This window comes from Oncorhynchus keta, unplaced genomic scaffold (assembly GCF_023373465.1).
Source record: "Oncorhynchus keta strain PuntledgeMale-10-30-2019 unplaced genomic scaffold, Oket_V2 Un_contig_907_pilon_pilon, whole genome shotgun sequence".
Classification (NCBI taxonomy): domain Eukaryota; kingdom Metazoa; phylum Chordata; class Actinopteri; order Salmoniformes; family Salmonidae; genus Oncorhynchus; species Oncorhynchus keta.
Genome location: NW_026290378.1, coordinates 100 through 23,483, shown reverse-complemented (window position 1 = coordinate 23,483; position 23,384 = coordinate 100). Strand labels below are relative to the sequence as shown.

Sequence of the window (23,384 nt, the reverse complement as noted above, 5' to 3'; positions counted from 1 at the left end):
CCTGGACCAGGCCAACGTCCTCGCCCAGTAATAATCTGTTGTCACAGTTTCAAGACCAAGGATCTTATCCTGCGTGAAGCTCGAATGAGGGGCAACCTGTCACATAAAGGGCATCCATTCCGTGTCTATGAGGATTATGCGCCCGATGTGGCAAAGCATCGCGCCGACTACAGAGATGTCATGACTAAACTCTACAAACTCCATCTTCGCCCAGCCTTACTCTTCCCTGCAAGACTAAGAATTACCCCGCCTTCCGGTGAGAAGATTTGGCTCTCCTCGGTTTTGGACGCAGAGAAGTTTATCCAGGGATATACACCAATCCCCCGTACAGGTTAGAGTGCCTTGTTAGTGCGTGTTAGGGTCTGCTCATGGACTCGAATCCATACTATACCATATTGGGTGAAAACGTATTAAACGGGCTCAACAAGGGCTACCGAGCATGTAAGACGCTGAGCAGACCAATGGATGGCGGTCAGAGCTCTCATTTAACGTTAAATTCACTTTCATCCCGATGCATATTTTTTACTTCCAGGTTTGATCTCTGACACCTTCGGACGGATATACTTATATTCCCCCACTTTTGTTTTGTTTCGTTATTTATTTTACAATCCTTACATCACTCTCACTACCATACCATTTATTGCTTGCAGGGGACTGGGGGTGATGGTTGGGAGGGGGCCTGGTTAGCAAGTTGATGTTTTGTGCCATTCTGCCTTTGTCTGGCCGTGGGCCTCTCTCCCGACTAGAGTCCCACCAGCCCTCTGTAGTGCTTATGTATGTGTAGGTGTGCGTAAATATAATTACTATTTGTACTTTATTACTATTTTCTCTTAGCACTTTAGTATTATGTATGTGTATATTTTAAATCAGTGTAGATTGTTATTCTGGGGTATGAATGTTTGTATGTGTATGTGTGCATATGGATGTATATACATATTCTTTAAATATATATTTTTATATATGATTTTTTTGTGTGGGTATGTATACATACATGTATATGTATGGATGTGTGTGTGTGTATGTATATATATATGGGTGTGTGTATGTGTGTATGTATATATGTGTGTGTGTGTGTGTGTGTATATGTGTGTGTGTATATATATATATGGGTGTGTGTATGTATATATGTGTGTGTGTGTGTGTGTGTGTGTGTGTGTGTGTGTGTATATATGTGTGTATATATATATATATATGGGTGTGTGTATGTATATATATATATATGGGTGTGTGTGTGTATATGTGTGTGTGTATATATATATGGGTGTGTGTGTGTGTATATGTATGTATATATGTGTGTGTGTGTGTGTGTGTGTGTGTGTGTGTGTGTGTGTGTGTGTGTGTGTGTGTGTGTGTGTGTGTGTGTGTGTGTGTGTATGCATGTGTATGTGTGTATATATATGTGTATAGGTGTATGTATGTGTGTATGTATATATATATATATATATAAGATATATATTTTTACTTATTTTTATTAAACATATTTTTTTTTTTAAATTGGGGGAACGTTTAATTTAACAAATCCTTGTTCCGATCTCCTGACCCACAGTATGTAAAGGTACGGCTGACTAGGTCGGTTGCGGATGGTTTATTTTTTGACCGGCAGTGCTTAGCAATATTATCTTGAGGCTATATCTTGCTTATTTCTGGGATTGACCCAGGATGACGCTTAAATGCGCAATATGTTTAAGTTGCAACTTATTCGGTTTAGGTTTATTAGATGCTAACTGAACACTTAACTCGCGGGAGCCTCCTCAGTTCATATGTTAGTAGAAGTTCTAGAACAGTGAGAGGTGAACGTATAGTTGGTATTTTATTTTTGTTTTACCTCTGGTTCGAGGTCGCGCCGTGCTTTTTGGCATCGGCCAGACAATGTGTTTATTATTTTTATTTTTCCTTTTTTTTTCTCTCCTGTTTGTACATTCCTGTTAAAGGTGGGTTGATGGGGGTAAGTGTTGTGGAAATTAGGGGAACAGGGGGAAGTAAAGGTGCTTGCAGGGGGAGGGGTGGGTTGGATACTGCTCGGGTGTAGGTGCTACATATGCTGATCGTGATGGTTTGGTGCGCTTTCTTACCTTTTATCAAGTTACATGATATGCAGGCCACCATAGGAACTACAAACGAGAGGAGGGTGGGGCTTACATTCACTTCCTGGAATGTCAAGGGTTTAAACGAACCAATTAAGAGGGGCAAGGTCCTAGCCCACTTGAAAGCACTCTCGTCTGATATTATATTTTTGCAAGAAACCCATCTGAAGAATAACTCTCATAGCAGACTTAGGTGTAGGTGGGTGGGGCAAGTGTATCACTCTAACCTCTCTGCCAAAACGAGAGGCACAGCGATTCTGGTACGGAAAGGAATTCCCTTTCTACATAAAACCACTATTGCGGATAAAGAGGGTCGGTATGTGATCGCAATAGGAGAAATCCACTCTACCTCAGTAACTCTACTAAATATCTATGGGCCAAACATTGACAACCCCTCTTTTTCAAAAGAGTCCTTGCCCTGATTCCAGATATCTCCCATACTAACCTGGTCATTGGAGGGGACCTTAACTGTGTGCTAGACCAATATTTGGATAGATCCTCTACCCGGCGAACCCCTACCTCCTATTCAAGCGAATTCTTGAATACCTACATAAAAATTCAAACTTATTTGATATATGGAGGATCGCTAACCCTACGGGTAGGGAATACTCCTTTTACTCTCATGTTCACAAGGTTTACACTCGAATTGACTACTTTTTGTTGGACGCTAGACTACTCCCCTATACCTGTAATGTGAGGTATCATGATATTATAATCTCGGACCACAGTCCACTCACCTTCTCCCTGAGATTGGGTGACATTGTACCAAACGAGAGGGTCTGGAGGTTGAATCCTCAGCTCCTCACAGAACCAACATTCTGTGAATATCTTAAAGACCAAATTACATTTTTCTTTGATACCAACGACAACACAGAGACCTCCCCAGCATTATTGTGGGAAACACTTATCTGAGAGGCTGTATCATCTCCTTTCAGGCTGCCAGGAATAGGCAAAACAGAGAAACTGGAAGAACTAGAGGGACAAATTCACATACTGGATAGGGAGAATGCTAGCCACCCATCTATGGAGAAACATTTAAAAAATTACCCCTTTAAAATTTGAATATAGTCAGATTCTCTCAGCTAAAATTGCTAAATCTTTTCTCTATGCCAAGCAAAAATATTTTGAGTTTGGTGACAAACCACACATTACTCGCCAGACAACTTTGAAAAAATGTGAGTGACCGAATGATTCACAGGGTTAAATCTGCATCTGGGGAATTACACTCTTCCCCCAAAGACATCAATGACAGATTCCGGCAGTTTTATGAGACTCTATATACATCTAAAGCGGATCCTAACCCCTTAATTATGCAAACATTTTGGAGGACTGTAATCTTCCTGCCCTGAACCAGGAAGATTCTAACTTCCTGAATAAGGAAATATCTCTTGATGAAATCCGAGAAACAATTAAATCTCTAAAGAGTGGCAAGACCCCGGGCCCAGATGGATACCCTGGTGAATTCTATAAAACATTCAGCAACATGCTCTCCCCCTATCTGCACAAAATGTTGATTCAGGCCAATGAGAATGGAGCTCTCCCTTCTACTTTGGACGAAGCGTTCATTACAGTTATACATAAGAAGGGTAAAGATCCAGAAGAGGTAGGGTCATACAGACCAATATCTCTCCTTAATACAGACCAAAAGATTTTAGCAAAAACGCTGGCTAACAGGCTTAGCACTTTAATTGGCAAATTGGTCCATTCGGATCAGACCGGCTTTATCCCTAACAGAAACTCATTCTTCAATCTCAGGCGCCTCTTCAATATTATGTATTCTCAGAGGTTACCCAACGTGGACCTTGCCGTCATATCTCTTGACGCCGAAAAGGCCTTTGACCAAGTTGAGTGGCCCTATCTATTCAAGGTCCTACAGAAATTTAATATTGGAGATAGGTTCATAAATTGGATCCAGCTTTTATATAGGAACCCCTGTGCCAGAATACTCACTAACCAATCATTGTCGCCCGATTTAACCTCAACAGGGGGACAAGGCAGGGTTGTGCGCTGTCGCCTATGCTCTTCGCCCTAATTATCGAACCGCTCGCTCAGACGATTAGATCTTATGCAGCAATACACGGCTATAATACTAAAGATACTCTAAATAAGATCTCCCTATACGCAGATGACATCCTCCTCTATGTAACAGAACCCCAGGCTAGTATCCCAGCTATTCTTGATGTGATCAATTTGTTTGGTACCTTCTCGGGATACAGAATAAATTGGAACAAGAGTGAATTAATGCCCATACGGTCGCAAAATACCTCCTGGCTAGAACATCTCCCATTTAAGTTATCTTCAGAAAAATTTACCTACCTAGGAATTGTAGTTACCAAACAATACTCCTTACTATTTAAAGAGAATTTCCCCTCTCTGATACAAAAACTCAAAGCAAACATACTATTTTGGAGAACTCTCCCAATTTCTCTGCTCGGAAGAATTAATGCCATTAAAATGGTCTTCCTCCCACAACTGCTCTACCTATATCAGAACATCCCAGTATTCATACCTAAATCCTTTCATAAACAACTGGACTCAATTATCAATCCTTTCATCTGGGATTATAAAACACACAGGATAGGTAAAAACACCTCTGTAAATCCAAGACGGAAGGAGGATTGTCTCTCCCAAATTTTATATTTTATTACTGGGCCGCTAACCTCCGCATTGTTACGTTTCTGTTGGATGACGTACTCCCGGCATACAGCTGGCTTAGTATGGAGCGTGAGGAGTGTCACCCCTTCTCTATTGGCGCTGTGATTTTGTCGCCTGTCAATCTGGAGATGTCACTTTATTGTAACAATCCTATAATACATAGCACAGTCCGAATCTGGAAGCAAATTAAAGTCCACTTTGAGCTCAGACCAATGTCATTCATGCTCCCTGTCGCCAGGAATCCCTCCTTTGCCCCTTCTAACCTTGACAACACCTTTGAGCGATGGGGAGAGTTGGGGATAAGCACCATAGGGGATTTATACATAGAAGGGACCTTTGCTTCCTTTGAGCTGCTGAGGGAAACTTATAATCTTCCCAGAAGTAATTTTTTCAGATACCTACAAATTAGAGACTACGTTAGAAAACACCTCCCAACATTTGGGAATGCTAAACCTTCCATGTTTGACGGATGCATAAAAATATGCCCCACCTCAGATAAACTGATATCGCGTCTATATGATGCTTTTCAATCTGTTAGCACACCTTCTACTGATGCCATCAAGGCAAAATGGGAGGAAGAACTAGGGACTGACATCTCAGTGGCAGACTGGGAAGAGAGCTTGGAGTATATCCACACATGCTCCATTAATTCCAGACATCGTCTCATACAATTCAAGGTATTACACAGATTACACTATTCCAAAACTAAACTGCATAGGATATTTCCTGATACATCCCCTACATGTGATAAATGTCAGGCTACGCAGGGTACACTACTCCACTGCTTTGCCCTATGCTCTAGCTTGCATGGTTATTGGTGTGGAATTTTAGGATCCTCTCTGAAGTTTTGGAGACTTCAATAGATCCAGACCCGCTTCTGATAATCCTGGGAGTATCTGAGTCCCTAAACAGATTAACCAACCCCCAAAAACAACTAATTTCGTATGGTCTCATCTCGGCAAAAAAACTAATCTTGTTGTTTTGGAAAAGGAGGGAAGCGCCCTCCACCAAATTATGGCTCAGTGAATTGGCAAACACTGTACACTTAGAAAGAATTAGATATATTCTGAACAATAAATTATCAACATTTGATAAAATCTGGCAGCCTTTCCTCTCCTACTTGGACGAGTCGGCGCTGTGAATTTGTACTTATTAACGCACTCGCAATGGTAAAATTGTAATCTACCTTTGGGCAGCGTGTGCTGGCCCTACCACCCGAGCAGTTGGGAGGGGGGACAGGGGGGGATAGGGGGGACATCTTCCCTCTTTCTTTCTACGTGTCCTTGTTTTGTATGTCGTGTTCTGTATTATTTGTTCTGCACCCAGAACTCTGGGTCTTGTTGTTCCTGTATGCTCTTTTATGTTTAGATAAGAAGTGGATACCTGTCATGTATACCTATACACCATTCTTGTGTGTGTTTAATAAAAATATTTGAAACAATAAACATCCCAAGGAGCACTGTGCAAGTGATAATATTGAAATGGAAGGAGTATCAGACCACTGCAAATCTACCAAGACCTGGCCATCCCTCTAAACTTTCAGCTCATACAAGGAGAAGACTGATCAGAGATGCAGCCAAGAGGCCCATGATCACTCTGGATGAACTGCAGAGATCTACAGCTGAGGTGGGAGACTCTGTCCATAGGACAACAATCAGTCGTATATTGCACAAATCTGGCCTTTATGGAAGAGTGGCAAGAAGAAAGCCATTTCTTAAAGATATCCATAAAAAGTGTTGTTTAAAGTTTGCTACAAGCCACCTGGGAGACACACCAAACATGTGGAAGAAGGTGCTCTGGTCAGATGAAACCAAAATTGAACTTTTTGGCAAAAATGCAAAACGTTACGTTTGGCTTAAAAGCAACACAGTTCATCACCCTGAACACACCATCCCCACTGTCAAACATGGTGGTGGCAGCATCATGGTTTGGGCCTGCTTTTCTTCAGCAGGGACAGGGAAGATGGTTAAAATTGATGGGAAGATGGATGAAGCCAAATACAGGACCATTCTGGAAGAAAACCTGATGGAATCTGCAAAAGACCTGAGACTGGGACGGAGATTTGTCTTCCAACAAGACAATGATCCAAAACATAAAGCAAAATCTACAATGGAATGGTTCAAAAATAAACATATCCAGGTTTTAGAATGGCCAAGTCAAAGTCCAGACCTGAATCCAATCGAGAATCTGTGGAAAGAACTGAAAACTGCTGTTCACAAATGCTCTCCATCCAACCTCACTGAGCTCGAGCTGTTTTGCAAGGAGGAAAGGGAAAAAATGTCAGTCTCTCGATGTGCAAAACTGATAGAGACATACCCCAAGCGACTTACAGCTGTAATCGCAGCAAAAGGTGGCGCTACAAAGTATTAACTTAAGGGGGCTGAATAATTTTGCACGCCCAATTTTTCAGTTTTTGATTTGTTAAAAAAGTTTGAAATATCCAATAAATGTCGTTCCACTTCATGATTGTGTCCCACTTGTTGTTGATTCTTCACAAAAAAATACAGTTTTATATCTTTATGTTTGTTGCCTGAAATGTGGCAAAAGGTCGCAAAGTTCAAGGGGGCCGAATACTTTCGCAAGGCACTGTATATACACACACACACACACACACACACACACACACACACACACACACACACACACACACACACACACACACACACACACACACACACACACACACACACACACACACTAATTTTCCACTTGGTGGGGCTGTAGGGGCACAGTGTGGGGGTCTTGGCCCTGGGCCAGCAGCTCAGTCACAGGGATCTGCCTCTACACCGGGGGGTTATGGGGTCACAGCCACTTATTCAGGTAATGACCCCACCACCCTTGGACTGGGACTCCTGCTCTCTAGCGGTCTTAATGATGCCAGAGGGGAAGGGGCTAGGGGGTTAGAGAGGCCCTAGTCAGGGGGAAGGGGCCCTAGTCAGGGTTAGAGAGGCCCTAGTCAGGGGGAAGGGGCCCTAGTCAGGGGGAAGGGGGTTAGAGAGGCCCTAGTCAGGGGGAAGGGGGTTAGAGAGGGGCCCTAGTCAGGGGGAAGGGGGTTAGAGAGGCCCTAGTCAGAGGGCCCTAGTCAGGGGTTAGAGGGCCCTAGTCAGGGGAAGGGGTTAGAGAGGCCCTAGTCAGGGGGAAGGGGGTTAGAGAGGCCCTAGTCAGGGGGAAGGGGGTTAGAGAGGCCCTAGTCAGGGGGAAGGGGGTTAGAGAGGCCCTAGTCAGGGGAAGGGGTTAGAGAGGCCCTAGTCAGGGGGAAGGGGTTAGAGAGGCCCTAGTCAGGGGGAAGGGGTTAGAGAGGCCCTAGTCAGGGGGAAGGGGCCCTAGTCAGGGGGAAGGGGGTTAGAGAGGCCCTAGTCAGGGGGAAGGGGGTTAGTCAGGGGGAAGGGGGTTAGGGGCCCTAGTCAGGGGGGGTTAGGGGGTTAGAGAGGCCCTAGTCAGGGAAGGGGTTAGAGGGCCCTAGTCAGGGAAGGGGCCCTTAGAGAGGCCCTAGTCAGGGGAAGGGGGTTAGAGCGGCCCTAGTCAGGGGGAAGGGGCCCTAGTCAGGGTTAGAGAGGCCCTAGTCAGGGGGAAGGGGCCCTAGTCAGGGGAAGGGGTTAGAGAGGCCCTAGTCAGGGGGAAGGGGGTTAGAGAGGCCCTAGTCAGGGGGAAGGGGGTTAGAGAGGCCCTAGTCAGGGGGAAGGGGGTTAGAGAGGCCCTAGTCAGGGGGAAGGGGGTTAGAGAGGCCCTAGTCAGGGGGAAGGGGGTTAGAGAGGCCCTAGTCAGGGGAAGCGGCCCTAGTCAGGGGGAAGGGGCCCTAGTCAGGGTTAGAGAGGCCCTAGTCAGGGGAAGGGGCCCTAGTCAGGGGAAGGGGATTAGAGGCCCTAGAGAGGCCCTAGTCAGGGGAAGGGGGTTAGAGGGCCCTAGTCAGGGGGAAGGGGTTAGAGAGGCCCCTAGTCAGGGGAAGGGGGTTAGAGGGCCCTAGTCAGGGGAAGGGGTTAGAGGGCCCTAGTCAGGGGGAAGGGGCCCTAGTCAGGGTTAGAGAGGCCCTAGTCAGGGGGAAGGGGGTTAGAGCCCTAGTCAGGGGGGGGTTAGGGGGGGAAGGGGTTAGAGAGGCCCTAGTCAGGGGAAGGGGTTCAGGGGGAAGGCCCTAGTCAGGGGGAAGGGGTTAGAGAGGCCCTAGTCAGGGGGAAGGGGTTAGAGGGCCCTAGTCAGGGGAAGGGGGTTAGAGAGGCCCTAGTCAGGGGGAAGGGGGTTAGAGAGGCCCTAGTCAGGGGAAGGGGGTTAGAGAGGCCCTAGTCAGGGGAAGGGGTTAGAGGGCCCTAGTCAGGGGGAAGGGGTTAGAGAGGCCCTAGTCAGGGGGAAGGGGGTTAGAGAGGCCCTAGTCAGGGGGAAGGGGGTTAGAGAGGCCCTAGTCAGGGGGAAGGGGGTTAGAGAGGCCCTAGTCAGGGGGAAGGGGTTAGAGAGGCCCTAGTCAGGGGGAAGGGGTTAGAGAGGCCCTAGTCAGGGGGAAGGGGGTTAGAGAGGCCCTAGTCAGGGGGAAGGGGGTTAGAGAGGCCCTAGTCAGGGGGAAGGGGGTTAGAGAGGCCCTAGTCAGGGGGAAGGGGGTTAGAGGCCCTAGTCAGGGGAAGGGGGTTAGAGGGCCCTAGTCAGGGGAAGGGGTTAGGGGCCCTAGTCAGGGGGAAGGGGGTTAGAGAGGCCCTAGTCAGGGGGAAGGGGGTTAGAGAGGCCCTAGTCAGGGGGAAGGGGGTTAGAGAGGCCCTAGTCAGGGGGAAGGGGTTAGAGAGGCCCTAGTCAGGGGGAAGGGGGTTAGAGCGGCCCTAGTCAGGGGGAAGAGTCTGGGTAGAAATGCCTCATTTGGAGAGTAGTAGTATTCTGCCTTGTGTTGTGGCTCCTGGACTCACCGAGATGACGTTCCGGCGCTATGTCTCATAGCACAGTATGATATTATCCAATGCATTTTTATACCTTATATGTACAGTGATTGCTTGGCTAATGTACGGGGTTCAGCCACTCAGAGACACATGCATAAGCATCAGGGAAGAATCTGTAACGGTGCCCTGTTTTCCCCCACACATTTGCTTTAGGTGTAATTTAGGTAGTCAACCCATCAGTATGTGATGGTGAACAGTCAACAGTCAAATAGAAAGATGGAGGACTGTTCAACCTCTAACCTCCCTCAGATGTGGAGTGCATATTGAAGTGTGCTTGTGCCGTTGCTGATGGAGCACCGTGTCTCAGCCAGCCTCTGGAAAGTTAATAGGTTTCATTTCCCTCTCCACTTGACCTTTTCTGTTCCTCCCTGCATTAAATATGCATTAGACCTAAAGTCTGTCACCACAGCCTGCTACATCCACACCTCACCCCCCAAACCTCCTCACCCCACTCACCTCACCTTACCCCTCAACCCTCCTCACCCCACCCCACTCACCTCACCTTACCCCCAAACCTCCTCACCCCACTCACCTCACCTCACCCCTCAACCCTCCTCACCCCACTCACCTCACCTGTCCCCCAAACCTCCTCACCCCACTCACCTCACCTTACCCCTCAACCCTCCTCATCCCCCAAACATCCTCACCCACCAACCCTCCTCACCCCCAACCCTCCTCACCCCCAAACCTCCTCACCCCACTCACCTCACCTTACCCCCCAACCCTCTTTACCCCCAAACCTCCTCACCCCACTCACCTCACCTTACCCCCCAATCCTCCTCACCCCCAACCCTCCTCACCTCCCAACCCTCCTCACCCCCCTCACCTCCCCTTACCCCCAACCCTCCTCACCCCCAACCCTCCTCACCCCCAAACCTCCTCACCCCACTCACCTCACCTTACCCCTCAACCCTCCTCATCCCCCTCACCTCACCCCTCACCTTAACCCCCAACCCTAGAGTAGAGTACTGTATAGTACTGTAGAGTAGAGTACTGTATAGTACTGTAGAGTAAAGTACTGTAGAGTAGAGTACTGTAGAACACTGTAGAGTACTGTAGAGTAGAGTACTGTAGAGTAGAGTACTGTAGAACACTGTATAGTACTGTAGAGTAGAGTACTGTAGAGTACTGTAGAGTAAAGTACTGTAGAGTAGAGTACTGTAGAGTAGAGTACTGTAGAGTACTGTAGAGTAGAGTACTGTAGAGTAGAGTACTGTAGAACACTGTAGAGTACTGTAGAGTAGAGTACTGTAGAGTAGAGTACTGTCGCATACAGTACTGTAGAGTACTGAAGAGTAGAGTACTGTAGAACACTGTAGATTAGACTACTGTAGAGTACTGTGGAGTAGAGAATCATACTACATTGTGATTGACTTTCTGTTATGAATAGTAGGCTAGCATTAAAGCTATATTTGTCTGTGTGTTTACTAGGGACATGAAAGGGTCATAATCTTGTTGGAAAGGCTGGCAAATCCTCCTCATTCTTCTAATTGAGTCACATTATCAAAGGCTTCAGGAAACAAGAGTGAAGATTAGTTCCATTCAGCCACCAATCTAATCCATTCATGGGGCTCTCTCTAAACGTGTCTCCACCAGCATTTAATAACACTACTGTTTATTCAAGTTGAAATAGATGTTTGATGTTTAACTGTCTGAGGGAGGATATCCGTTTGGATAGATTCAGCTCTCTAGACGCTGCCAGACTTCTAATAGATCTGGGAGTGGCCGTGCGATGTGAGCAGGCTGAAGACTCTCACAGCTCTCAGCCTGAACTGTTGTTTCACAAGACCCTATGATGACAATATACATTAATTAAGCCATAAGGCCCGAGGGGGTGTGGTATATAGCCAATATACCACGGCTAAGGGCTGTTCTTATGCCTGGATACAGCCCTTAGTTATGGTATGTTGGCCATATACAACAAACCCCCAAGGTGCCTCGTTGCTATTATAAACTGGTTACCAACGTAATTAGAGCAGTAAAAATACAAGTTTTGTCATACCTGTGGTATACGGTCTGATATACCACAGCTGTCAGCCAATCAGCATTCAGGGCACGAACCACCCAGTTTATGAAACCAAAAATCCCACTGATGGTACAGTGTACAATCTACTACAATGTTAGAGTACAGACAGTAATGTTGTATAGTATCTTTATAGTATAGTTGACAACTTCTCATTTATATTCCCTAAAACAAAAGTTGTTTTACTGCTATTACTGACACAGTTGGTGTTTTTCAAGGATATATGGTTTGGTAAAAACAGACGTATCAACTGTAGCTTAGCTACGACAGCACAGAGAGAAGCTATGGAGAGTCTAGGCCTGCAATCTGCCTCCCTCACACAGAGCATATTGGCGCTGTTATCTCCCACTAACCTCTGATTAGAGCTCTCCGCTAACCGCCACTACCGCTCACTGGCTACGTCTGAACGGCTGCCAACGCCTGGGCAGTGGCGCAGAGAGAAATGCAAGAAAAAGGGGACGGGTGTAGGGGGAGAGCGAGGGAGGAGAGAGAGAGGGAGAGACTGAATTCAGAGATGAGCAAGTGATCATCAATACAGAGTCACACAGACCATCATGGATAGCTGTACCCTAAAGTCATCATGGATAGCTGTACCCTAAAGTCATCATGGATAGCTGTACCCTAAAGTCATCATGGATAGCTGTACCCTAAAGTCATCATGGATAGCTGTACCCTAAAGTCATCATGGATAGCTGTACCCTAAAGACATCATGGATAGCTGTACCCTAAAGTCATCATGAATAGCTGTACCCTAAAGTCATCATGGATAGCTGTACCCTAAAGTCATCATGGATAGCTGTACCCTAAAGTCATCATGGATAGCTGTACCCTAAAGTCATCATGGATAGCTGTACCCTAAAGTCATCATGGATAGCTGTACCCTAAAGTCATCATGGATAGCTGTACCCTAAAGTCATCATGGATAGCTGTACCCTAAAGTCATCATGGATAGCTGTACCCTAAAGTCATCATGGATAGCTGTACCCTAAAGTCATCATGGATAGCTGTACCCTAAAGTCATCATGGATAGCTGTACCCTAAAGTCATCATGGATAGCTGTACCCTAAAGTCATCATGGATAGCTGTACCCTAAAGTCATCATGGATAGCTGTACCCTAAAGTCATCATGGATATCTGTACCCTAAAGTCATCATGGATAGCTGTACCCTAAAGACATCATGGATAGCTGTACCCTAAAGTCATCATGAATAGCTGTACCCTAAAGTCATCATGGATAGCTGTACCCTAAAGTCATCATGGATAGCTGTACCCTAAATTCATCGTGGATAGCTGTACCCTAAATTCATCGTGGATAGCTGTACCCTAAAGTCATCATGGATAGCTGTACCCTAAAGTCATCATGGATAGCTGTACCCTAAAGTCATCATGGATAGCTGTACCCTAAAGTTATCATGGATAGCTGTACCCTAAAGTCATCATGGATAGCTGTACCCTAAAGTCATCATGGATACCTGTACCCTAACGACATCATGGATAGCTGTACCCTAAAGTCATCATGGATAGCTGTACCCTAAAGTCATCATGGATAGCTGTACCCTAAAGTCATCATGGATAGCTGTACCCTAAAGTCATCATGGATAGCTGTACCCTAAAGTCATCATGGATAGCTGTACCCTAAAGTCATCATGGATAGCTGTACCCTATAGTCATCATGGATAGATGTACCCTAAAGTCATCATGGATACCTGTACCCTGAAGTCATCATGATGGATAGCTGTACCCTAAAGTCATCATGGATAGCCGTACCCTAAAGTCATCATGGATAGCTGTACCCTAAAGTCATCATGGATAGCTGTACCCTAAAGTCATCATGGATAGCTGTACCCTAAAGTCATCATGGATAGCTGTACCCTAAAGTCATCATGGATAGCTGTACCCTAAAGTCATCATGGATAGCTGTACCCTAAAGTCATCATGGATAGCTGTACCCTAAAGTCATCATGGATAGCTGTACCCTAAAGTCATCATGGATATCTGTACCCTAAAGTCATCATGGATAGCTGTACCCTAAAGTCATCATGGATAGCTGTACCCTAAAGTCATCATGGATAGCTGTACCCTAAAGTCATCATGGATAGCTGTACCCTAAAGTCATCATGGATAGCTGTACCCTAAAGTCATCATGGATAGCTGTACCCTAAAGTCATCATGGATAGCTGTACCCTATAGTCATCATGGATAGATGTACCCTAAAGTCATCATGGATAGCTGTACCCTAAAGTCATCATGGATAGCTGTACCCTAAAGTCATCATGGATATCTGTACCCTAAAGTCATCATGGATAGCTGTACCCTAAAGACATCATGGATAGCTGTACACTAAAGTCATCATGAATAGCTGTACCCTAAAGTCATCATGGATAGCTGTACCCTAAAGTCATCATGGATAGCTGTACCCTAAATTCATCATGGATAGCTGTACCCTAAAGTCATCATGGATAGCTGTACCCTAAAGTCATCATGGATAGCTCATGGATAGCTGTACCCTAATGTCATCATGGATAGCTGTACCCTAATGTCATCATGGATAGCTGTACCCTAAAGTCATCATGGATACCTGTACCCTAACGACATCATGGATAGCTGTACCCTAAAGTCATCATGGATAGCTGTACCCTAAAGTCATCATGGATAGCTGTACCCTAAAGTCATCATGGATAGCTGTACCCTAAAGTCATCATGGATAGCTGTACCCTAAAGTCATCATGGATAGCTGTACCCTAAAGTCATCATGGATAGCTGTACCCTAAAGTCATCATGGATAGATGTACCCTAAAGTCATCATGGATACCTGTACCCTAAAGTCATCATGGATAGCTGTACCCTAAAGTCATCATGGATAGCTGTACCCTAAAGTCATCATGGATAGCTGTACCCTAAAGTCATCATGGATAGCTGTACCCTCATGGATAGCTGTACCCTAAAGTCATCATGGATAGCTGTACCCTAAAGTCATGATACCCTAAAGTCATCATGGATAGCTGTACCCTAAAGTCATCATGGAAAGCTGTACCCTAAAGTCATCATGGAAAGCTGTACCCTAAAGACATCATGGATAGCTGTACCCTAAAGTCATCATGGATAGCTGTACCCTAAAGTCATCATGGATAGCTGTACCCTAAGGTCATCATGGATAGCTGTACCCTAAAGTCATCATGGATAGCTGTACCCTATAGTCATCATGGATAGATGTACCCTAAAGTCATCATGGATAGCTGTACCCTAAAGTCATCATGGATAGCTGTACCCTAAAGTCATCATGGATAGCTGTACCCTATAGTCATCATGGATAGATGTACCCTAAAGTCATCATGGATACCTGTACCCTGAAGTCATCATGGAAAGCTGTACCCTAAAGTCATCATGGATAGCTGTACCCTAAAGTCATCATGGATAGCTGTACCCTAAAGTCATCATGGATAGCTGTACCCTAAAGTCATCATGGATAGCTGTACCCTAAAGTCATAATGGATAGCTGTACCCTAAAGTCATCATGGATAGCTGTACCCTAAAGTCATCATGGATAGCTGTACCCTAAAGTCATCATGGATAGCTGTACCCTAAAGTCATCATGGATAGCTGTACCCTAAAGTCATCATGGATAGCTGTACCCTAAAGTCATCATGGATAGCTGTACCCTATAGTCATCATGGCTAGATGTACCCTAAAGTCATCATGGATACCTGTACCCTGAAGTCATCATGGATACCTGTACCCTGAAGTCATCATGGATAGCTGTACCCTAAAGTCATCATGGATAGCTGTACCCTAAAGTCATCATGGATAGCTGTACCCTAAAGTCATAATGGATAACTGTACCCTAAAGTCATCATGGATAGCTGTACCCTAAAGTCATCATGGATAGCTGTACCCTAAAGTCATCATGGATAGCTGTACCCTAAAGTCATCATGGATAGCTGTACCCTAAAGTCATCATGGATAGCTGTACCCTAAAGTCATCATGGATAGCTGTACCCTAAAGTCATCATGGATAGCTGTACCCTAATGTCATCATGGATAGCTGTACCCTAAAGTCATCATGGATACCTGTACCCTAACGACATCATGGATAGCTGTACCCTAAAGTCATCATGGATACCTGTACCCTGAAGTCATCATGGATACCTGTACCCTAAAGTCATCATGGATAGCTGTACCCTAAAGTCATCATGGATAGCTGTACCCTAAAGTCATAATGGATAGCTGTACCCTAAAGTCATCATGGATAGCTGTACCCTAAAGTCATCATGGATAGCTGTACCCTAAAGTCATCATGGATAGCTGTACCCTAAAGTCATCATGGATAGCTGTCAGAGAAATCAGTTTCCAGTCTCAGTATAGCCCCCCCAATCAGATCAGATCTTTTGCAAATGAGTGGGCAACAGATCAGAATTGGGCTATCGGTGTAAACGCAGCCATAGAGTCAAAGCAAAATGTGAAAAGGGACAAATTGTATTATTTTTTTATGTGGCAATTGAATTCCCAACAACCTGCATATGCAGTGAATATAAACCAGTGTGTTGCAGAGAAGAGAGGGAGGGAGGGAGGGAGGGAGGGAGGGAGGGAGGGAGGGGGAGGGAGGGAGGGAGGGGGAGGGAGGGAGGGAGGGAGGGAGGGAGGGAGGGAGAGTTGGGGGAGGGTTGGGGGAGCAGTTTGAGATCACTCCAGGTATGATTGATCTTCAATATTCCCAACGTATTCCTCCATGTTCCACGGCTCATTTGCATTACGAGAAAAACAAATTCCCACCCAGCTCTTCTAATGGACTGATTTACTTCACTAATGATAATGTATTAATGAGCCCAACCTGTCAGGTGCTCCGAGGATCACTCATCAAATGGCATCACCATATTTATCAGATGCCTAATCATGTCCACATCTTGGTACAACACAAAAACAAACTTGCGGAAAGATACACACTCAACAATGCATGCTCAACACAAGTACTCAAAGAACATACAATAAACATCCTCAATTATCTCTGTCTCTGTCTCTCTCTCTCTCTCTCTCTCTCTCTCTCTCTCTCTCTCTCTCTCTCTCTCTCTCTGTATCTCACTCTCTCTGTCTCCCTCTGTCTCTGTATCTCACTCTCTTTCTCTCTCTCTCTCTCTCTCTCTCTCTCTCTCTCTCTCTCTCTCTCTCTCTCTCTCTCTCTCTCTCTCTCTCTCTCTCTCTCTCTCTCTCTCTCTCTCTCTCTCTCTCTCTCTCTCTCTCTCTCTCTCTCTGTCTCTCTATGTCTCTCTCTCTCTCTTCAGCACATTGACAAATGTTTCCTGTGTTTTCAGGCAGAGTTATGAACATGTCATTGTGAAGACATCAAAGTAGATCTCTACAGTCTGTCCTTCCACTGTCAGCGTCTCTACAGGCCCTGCCATTTACAGACGGCCTGCGAGTCCCACAGAGATGATGTCATGAAACGCCCTCAGGGCATTACGAGCGCCCTTGTTTATGACTCCTAAAAGCAGTGCCCTATTAAATTAAAGTGCACTATCCCACAAGTGTCAAAGGGATCCATGTCAGATTTCACAGACACATGCTACCCCATAGCTTTCAGACCCTAAAATGGCAACCCTGAGAACCCCCTCTATTGATTGTGGCTGCACCGCTAGCCAAAGTGCCCTCTGTGGTCGGACCGTACCATTCCCGGGTGGTTTCGGAAGAGAGGAAGGAAGAGAGAGAAGTTGTTAGATTTGACACGTGTTATGTTTTAGAAAAGGCTTCTGGCAGGTGAGTTAACAGCATGAAATAGAGATTTCTCTCCTGAAGAAGTTCTCTGAGCCACCAGGCAACAGGATTGGTTCCCTCCCCCTACATCGCTCTGCATGGTACCTTATTTACCTCTCTGTCTCACTCATCTTCTTCTCCCTGCATCATTTGGTGTAACTAACACGCACACGCACGCTCACACATAGACACACGTAGACACTGGTGGCGAGAACCAACCCGTAGCCAACACACCCAAACACATCAGTACTGAATCAAATACATACAACACCCATGCAGGTACAGGCACTCAGGTGTGTGTGTAGGAGTGTATAACTGTATTCTCTCTGGGGTTTTGTGTACTGTGGGGTTTATTAAATCAGCAGTACAATGGGGAACAGGAGGCCTGATGCACAACACAAAGGGAAGCTCTCTGGTTAAATCCTTCTCAGACCTGCTTAGCGGAGGAGCTGAGAAAAAGACTATTGAAAAGCCTCTGAATGATTGTTGCCTTCCCTAAATCTCCTCTCTTCTGTCCTCTCTTCTCTCTCTCTTCTTTCACTCCGAAGCAGATTACTTCTTCTTCTTCCATTCTGTCTGCCGGCTTCTTTTCTCCACGCTAGGTCGCTTAAAACTTCACAATGCAGACACATCTCATCCCCCCTATGAAAAGCTTCTACTGCGGAAGGTATTACTGTATCTCAGCCGTCACCCAGCCTCCCAGAAGTCCCTTCTATCATTCTCTCTGAGGACTTTGGCTCTCTGTGGGATTTGCTGTTAATTGCTTGAGAACTTTGTTTAAATCAACGAGGATTAAACTGAATAGGTTTTACGGGGATTTAATGGAGGAGGAGGTTAGGGGTTATAGTGGAGCGTTGGGCCGCGGAGTGGTAGGTACAGTACAATGGTCTTTTGGTAGTTGATATAAAGTTTTGTGAGAGTATATCCATACATTCTTTACTTTCTACTTTACCCAGGTGTCTGTACTCTTTACCCAGGTTTGCCAATGTTCCCAGCCTCTCTGTGTGAAAATCTATGTGACTGTCTCATGGGAGTTAGAGGAGTTCCCTATACCTGCTGCTGAAATAATACAGCCGTTTAGATGTTCTTAGTAATGTTGTGGCTTTGGGAATGTAAACCAGCAGCAGCAGCCCACTGTCAACAGATACTAGTGTGTGGAAACGTGAACTACACAATTCTCCCAGGGACAAAAGCAGAGAGAAAGAGGGATTTAGGTCTGTTTACCAACCCACATAATATAATGGGAATGGATTAGACCACCTGGCCCTGGATTAAGAGGGGGGTAATCCATCCCCGCCCCCCACCTGCACTTGGCACTGCCCATGAATGGCCCTCATTAAGATGGCCTCACAAAGACAGAGCCTGTCCCCCTTCTCCCAACAGAGCAGCTCCACTTCCACAAATAGAGGCGGCCATTGTTTTAGGGTTGTCCAGTCACAGTGAATGGCCAGTATCCATGGATAAAGCTCTGGTAGAAATATGATGAATGTCTCCGTATTAATATCACCCCAGGTATTTCCACTTCTTTCACACAGGTAACTAACATTCTTCTGGTTTCCCAGGCGCTCAGCAGGTGGGACAAGCCATGTGAACGAGGCTCCAATGGGGTTGACTGAAGGCTGCGACGGGTGTTACAGGGAATAACCTCCCCCTCTGTTACTTTGTGTTCCCACAGGTGCACCAGGAAGGAGAACTGCGAGCGCTCGGCCGAGCCCCGGAGGTTCGCCTGGGACATCAAGCAGTGCGTCCGCCTCAGCGTCCACCCCAGCAACATCTCTGTGTCCCAGTTCAGCGTCACGGTGAGTGGTGACCACTTCGCACGGTCAAAGTGTGTTCAAAACACTGCTTCCTCCTGGGTCCTGTCCACTAGGCACGAAAACAGAAAACCTTTTGAGACGGAAAAATGTAATATTGCCATTCTTATTGGACATCTTCAGATAGCGCCTCCTCCGTTTGGAAATGTTTTCTCTCATTTCGTGCCCCACTGAACCTGACCAGTCTAAAATGAAAAAGAAGTGTCTGGCACAATGACCGATATTATTGCATTTTAGTAGGCTTACAGTTACTATGGTGACCAGAAACCATATCAGTATACAATATACCATCATCTGGTATTGCATCCGATGACTGAATGAGCAGTCACATCGGAAAAATCAGATTAGGAAAAAAACAGGAGACGCCCAACCATTTTAGTGGTCCAATGAACCATGTCATAGTTGAAGGTATTGATGTTGTGCCTCACTAACACGGTTAAGCCTGGGGAATCATCTTTAGCCAATGGCCATAACGTAATTATCCCCTCACATGTCACAGGTCCTTACAGATCTGTCCATCAAGGACAGGGTTTCCCCTAGCATTACCTCATGCCACCTAACCATCATCTAATCATCTGTATATTGCAGCTGTGTTCTGTCTTTGTCTATCTAGACAACGCGTTATTATCGTTGGCTTCCAGGCTTCCACAGACTTCTGCGTAATGATCAGTGATACTGGGGGTTATATATGTAGCTGCTGCTCTGATAGTGTTCAATGAATCACTGGGGCGATGCTGTTTTGCTGGCACTAAAAACCTGGCCTCGTACGAACCATCCTGGTCTCGCTTCACTGGAACAGAATGGAAGAGGTATCTACTGTCTTAACACCTCTCCCTCCACGCTAGACGTATCTACTGTCTTAACACCTCTCCCTCCATGCTAGAGGTATCTACTGGTCAGTCTGCTGTCTTAACACCTCTCCCTCCACACTAGAGGTGTCTACTGGTCAGTCTGCTGTCTTAACACCTCTCCCTCCACGCTAGAGGTGTCTACTGGTCAGTCTGCTGTCTTAACACCTCTCCCTCCACACTAGAGGTGTCTACTGGTCAGTCTGCTGTCTTAACACCTCTCCCTCCACGCTAGAGGTGTCTACTGGTCAGTCTGCTGTCTTAACACCTCTCCCTCCACGCTAGAGGTGTCTACTGGTCAGTCTGCTGTCTTAACACCTCTCCCTCCACACTAGAGGTGTCTACTGGTCAGTCTGCTGTCTTAACACCTCTCCCTCCACACTAGAGGTGTCTACTGGTCAGTCTGCTGTCTTAACACCTCTCCCTCCACGCTAGAGGTGTCTACTGGTCAGTCTGCTGTCTTAACACCTCTCCCTCCACACTAGAGGTGTCTACTGGTCAGTCTGCTGTCTTAACACCTCTCCCTCCACACTAGAGGTGTCTACTGGTCAGTCTGATGTTTTAACACCTCTGCTGTCTAAGGTCACTGTATGACTGTATGAGACTTGCTGATCTGGGCAGCTCCTTTGAGGGACGCTGTGTGTGCGTGTGTGTGCGCGTGTGTGTGTACTCTCTCCTCTCTCCACCTGTGTTGTGTCGTGTCAGTAAACCCATCAAAGCAGGCCGCAGCCTTTCCCTCTTTCTCCCTGTGTAATCCTGGCACCACCCACCATGCGCCAATCAGATTACTGTACACAAACACTCCCCAGGACACTAGCCACACCCTCTCTGTAGAATCACACCACCAACGGTTTATGGTGAATAACAAGTGGACTGGTGTTTTTTGCGGATAGAGGTGACGACAGAATAATGTCCACCAGGTCTCTTTAGCTATGTTCATGCTTGGAACTAAATTCCATTTTCATGTGCTTGGCTGGATATGTGTGTCCTGTAGGACTAGACTGTAGATCAGTACACCAGTTAATGCTTGGTGTGTCCTGTAGGACTAGACTGTAGATCAGTACACCAGTTAATGCTTGGTGTGTCCTGTAGGACTAGACTGTAGATCAGTACACCAGTTAATGCTTGGTGTGTCCTGTAGGACTAGACTGTAGATCAGTACACCAGTTAATGCTTGGTGTGTCCTGTAGGACTAGACTGTAGATCAGTACACCAGTTAATGCTTGGTGTGTCCTGTAGGACTAGACTGTAGATCAGTACACCAGTTAATGCTTGGTGTGTCCTGTAGGACTAGACTGTAGATCAGTACACCAGTTAATGCTTGGTGTGTCCTGTAGGACTAGACTGTAGATCAGTACACCAGTTAATGCTTGGTGTGTCCTGTAGGACTAGACTGTAGAACAGTACACCAGTTAATGCTTGGTGTGTCCTGTAGGACTAGACTGTAGATCAGTACACCAGTTAATGCTTGGTGTGTCCTGTAGGACTAGACTGTAGATCAGTACACCAGTTAATGCTTGGTGTGTCCTGTAGGACTAGACTGTAGAACAGTACACCAGTTAATGCTTGGTGTGTCCTGTACTAGACAGATCAGTACACCAGTTAATGCTTGGTGTGTCCTGTAGGTACTAGACTGTAGATCAGTACACCAGTTAATGCTTGGTGTGTCCTGTAGGACTAGACTGTAGATCAGTACACCAGTTAATGCTTGGTGTGTCCTGTAGGACTAGACTGTAGATCAGTACACCAGTTAATGCTTGGTGTGTCCTGTAGGACTAGACTGTAGATCAGTACACCAGTTAATGCTTGGTGTGTCCTGTAGGACTAGACTGTAGATCAGTACACCAGTTAATGCTTGGTGTGTCCTGTAGGACTAGACTGTAATCAGTACACCAGTTAATGCTTGGTGTGTCCTGTAGGACTAGACTGTAGATCAGTACACCAGTTAATGCTTGGTGTGTCCTGTAGGACTAGACTGTAGATCAGTACACCAGTTAATGCTTGGTGTGTCCTGTAGGACTAGACTGTAGATCAGTACACCAGTTAATGCTTGGTGTGTCCTGTAGGACTAGACTGTAGATCAGTACACCAGTTAATGCTTGGTGTGTCCTGTAGGACTAGACTGTAGATCAGTACACCTGTAGGACTAGACTGTAGATCAGTACACCAGTTAATGCTTGGTGTGTCCTGTAGGACTAGACTGTAGATCAGTACACCAGTTAATGCTTGGTGTGTCCTGTAGGACTAGACTGTAGATCAGTACACCAGTTAATGCTTGGTGTGTCCTGTAGGACTAGACTGTAGAACAGTACACCAGTTAATGCTTGGTGTGTCCTGTAGGTTACTAGACTGACTGTAGAACAGTACACCAGTTAATGCTTGGTGTGTCCTGTAGGACTAGACTGTAGATCAGTACACCAGTTAATGCTTGGTGTGTCCTGTAGGACTAGACTGTAGAACAGTACACCAGTTAATGCTTGGTGTGTCCTGTACTAGACTGTAGAACAGTAGACTGTGTCCTGTAGACTAGACAGATAGTACACCAGTTAATGCTTGGTGTGTCCTGTAGGACTAGACTGTAGAACAGTACACCAGTTAATGCTTGGTGTGTCCTGTAGGACTAGACTGTAGATCAGTACACCAGTTAATGCTTGGTGTGTCCTGTAGGACTAGACTGTAGAACAGTACACCAGTTAATGCTTGGTGTGTCCTGTAGGACTAGACTGTAGATCAGTACACCAGTTAATGCCTGTAGGACTAGACTGTAGATCAGTACACCAGTTAATGCTCCTGTAGGACTAGACTGTAGATCAGTACACCAGTTAATGCTTGGTGTGTCCTGTAGGACTAGACTGTAGATCAGTACACCAGTTAATGCTTGGTGTGTCCTGTAGGACTAGACTGTAGATCAGTACACCAGTTAATGCTTGGTGTGTCCTGTAGGACTAGACTGTAGATCAGTACACCAGTTAATGCTTGGTGTGTCCTGTAGGACTAGACTGTAGATCAGTACACCAGTTAATGCTTGGTGTGTCCTGTAGGACTAGACTGTAGATCAGTACACCAGTTAATGCTTGGTGTGTCCTGTAGGACTAGACTGTAGATCAGTACACCAGTTAATGCTTGGTGTGTCCTGTAGGACTAGACTGTAGATCAGTACACCAGTTAATGCTTGGTGTGTCCTGTAGGACTAGACTGTAGATCAGTACACCAGTTAATGCTTGGTGTGTCCTGTAGGACTAGACTGTAAGTACACCAGTTAATGCTTGGTGTGTCCTGTAGGACTAGACTGTAGATCAGTA

At 45.8% G+C, this 23,384-nt stretch overlaps 1 protein-coding gene across 1 annotated transcript in view; it reads left to right on the top strand.

Annotated features, from left to right (window-relative positions):
* Window positions 1-19,219, top strand: part of LOC127927029 (plexin-A4-like) — a gene marked incomplete at its 3' end in the record, with an annotated part of 120,005 nt that extends 100,786 nt beyond the window's left edge. The window contains exon 3 of the mRNA XM_052512679.1: window positions 19,096-19,219. Within this exon, the coding sequence (XP_052368639.1) occupies window positions 19,096-19,219 (124 nt within the window). The remainder of the gene's footprint in view (window positions 1-19,095) is intronic.
* Window positions 19,220-23,384: the final 4,165 nt, after the last annotated feature.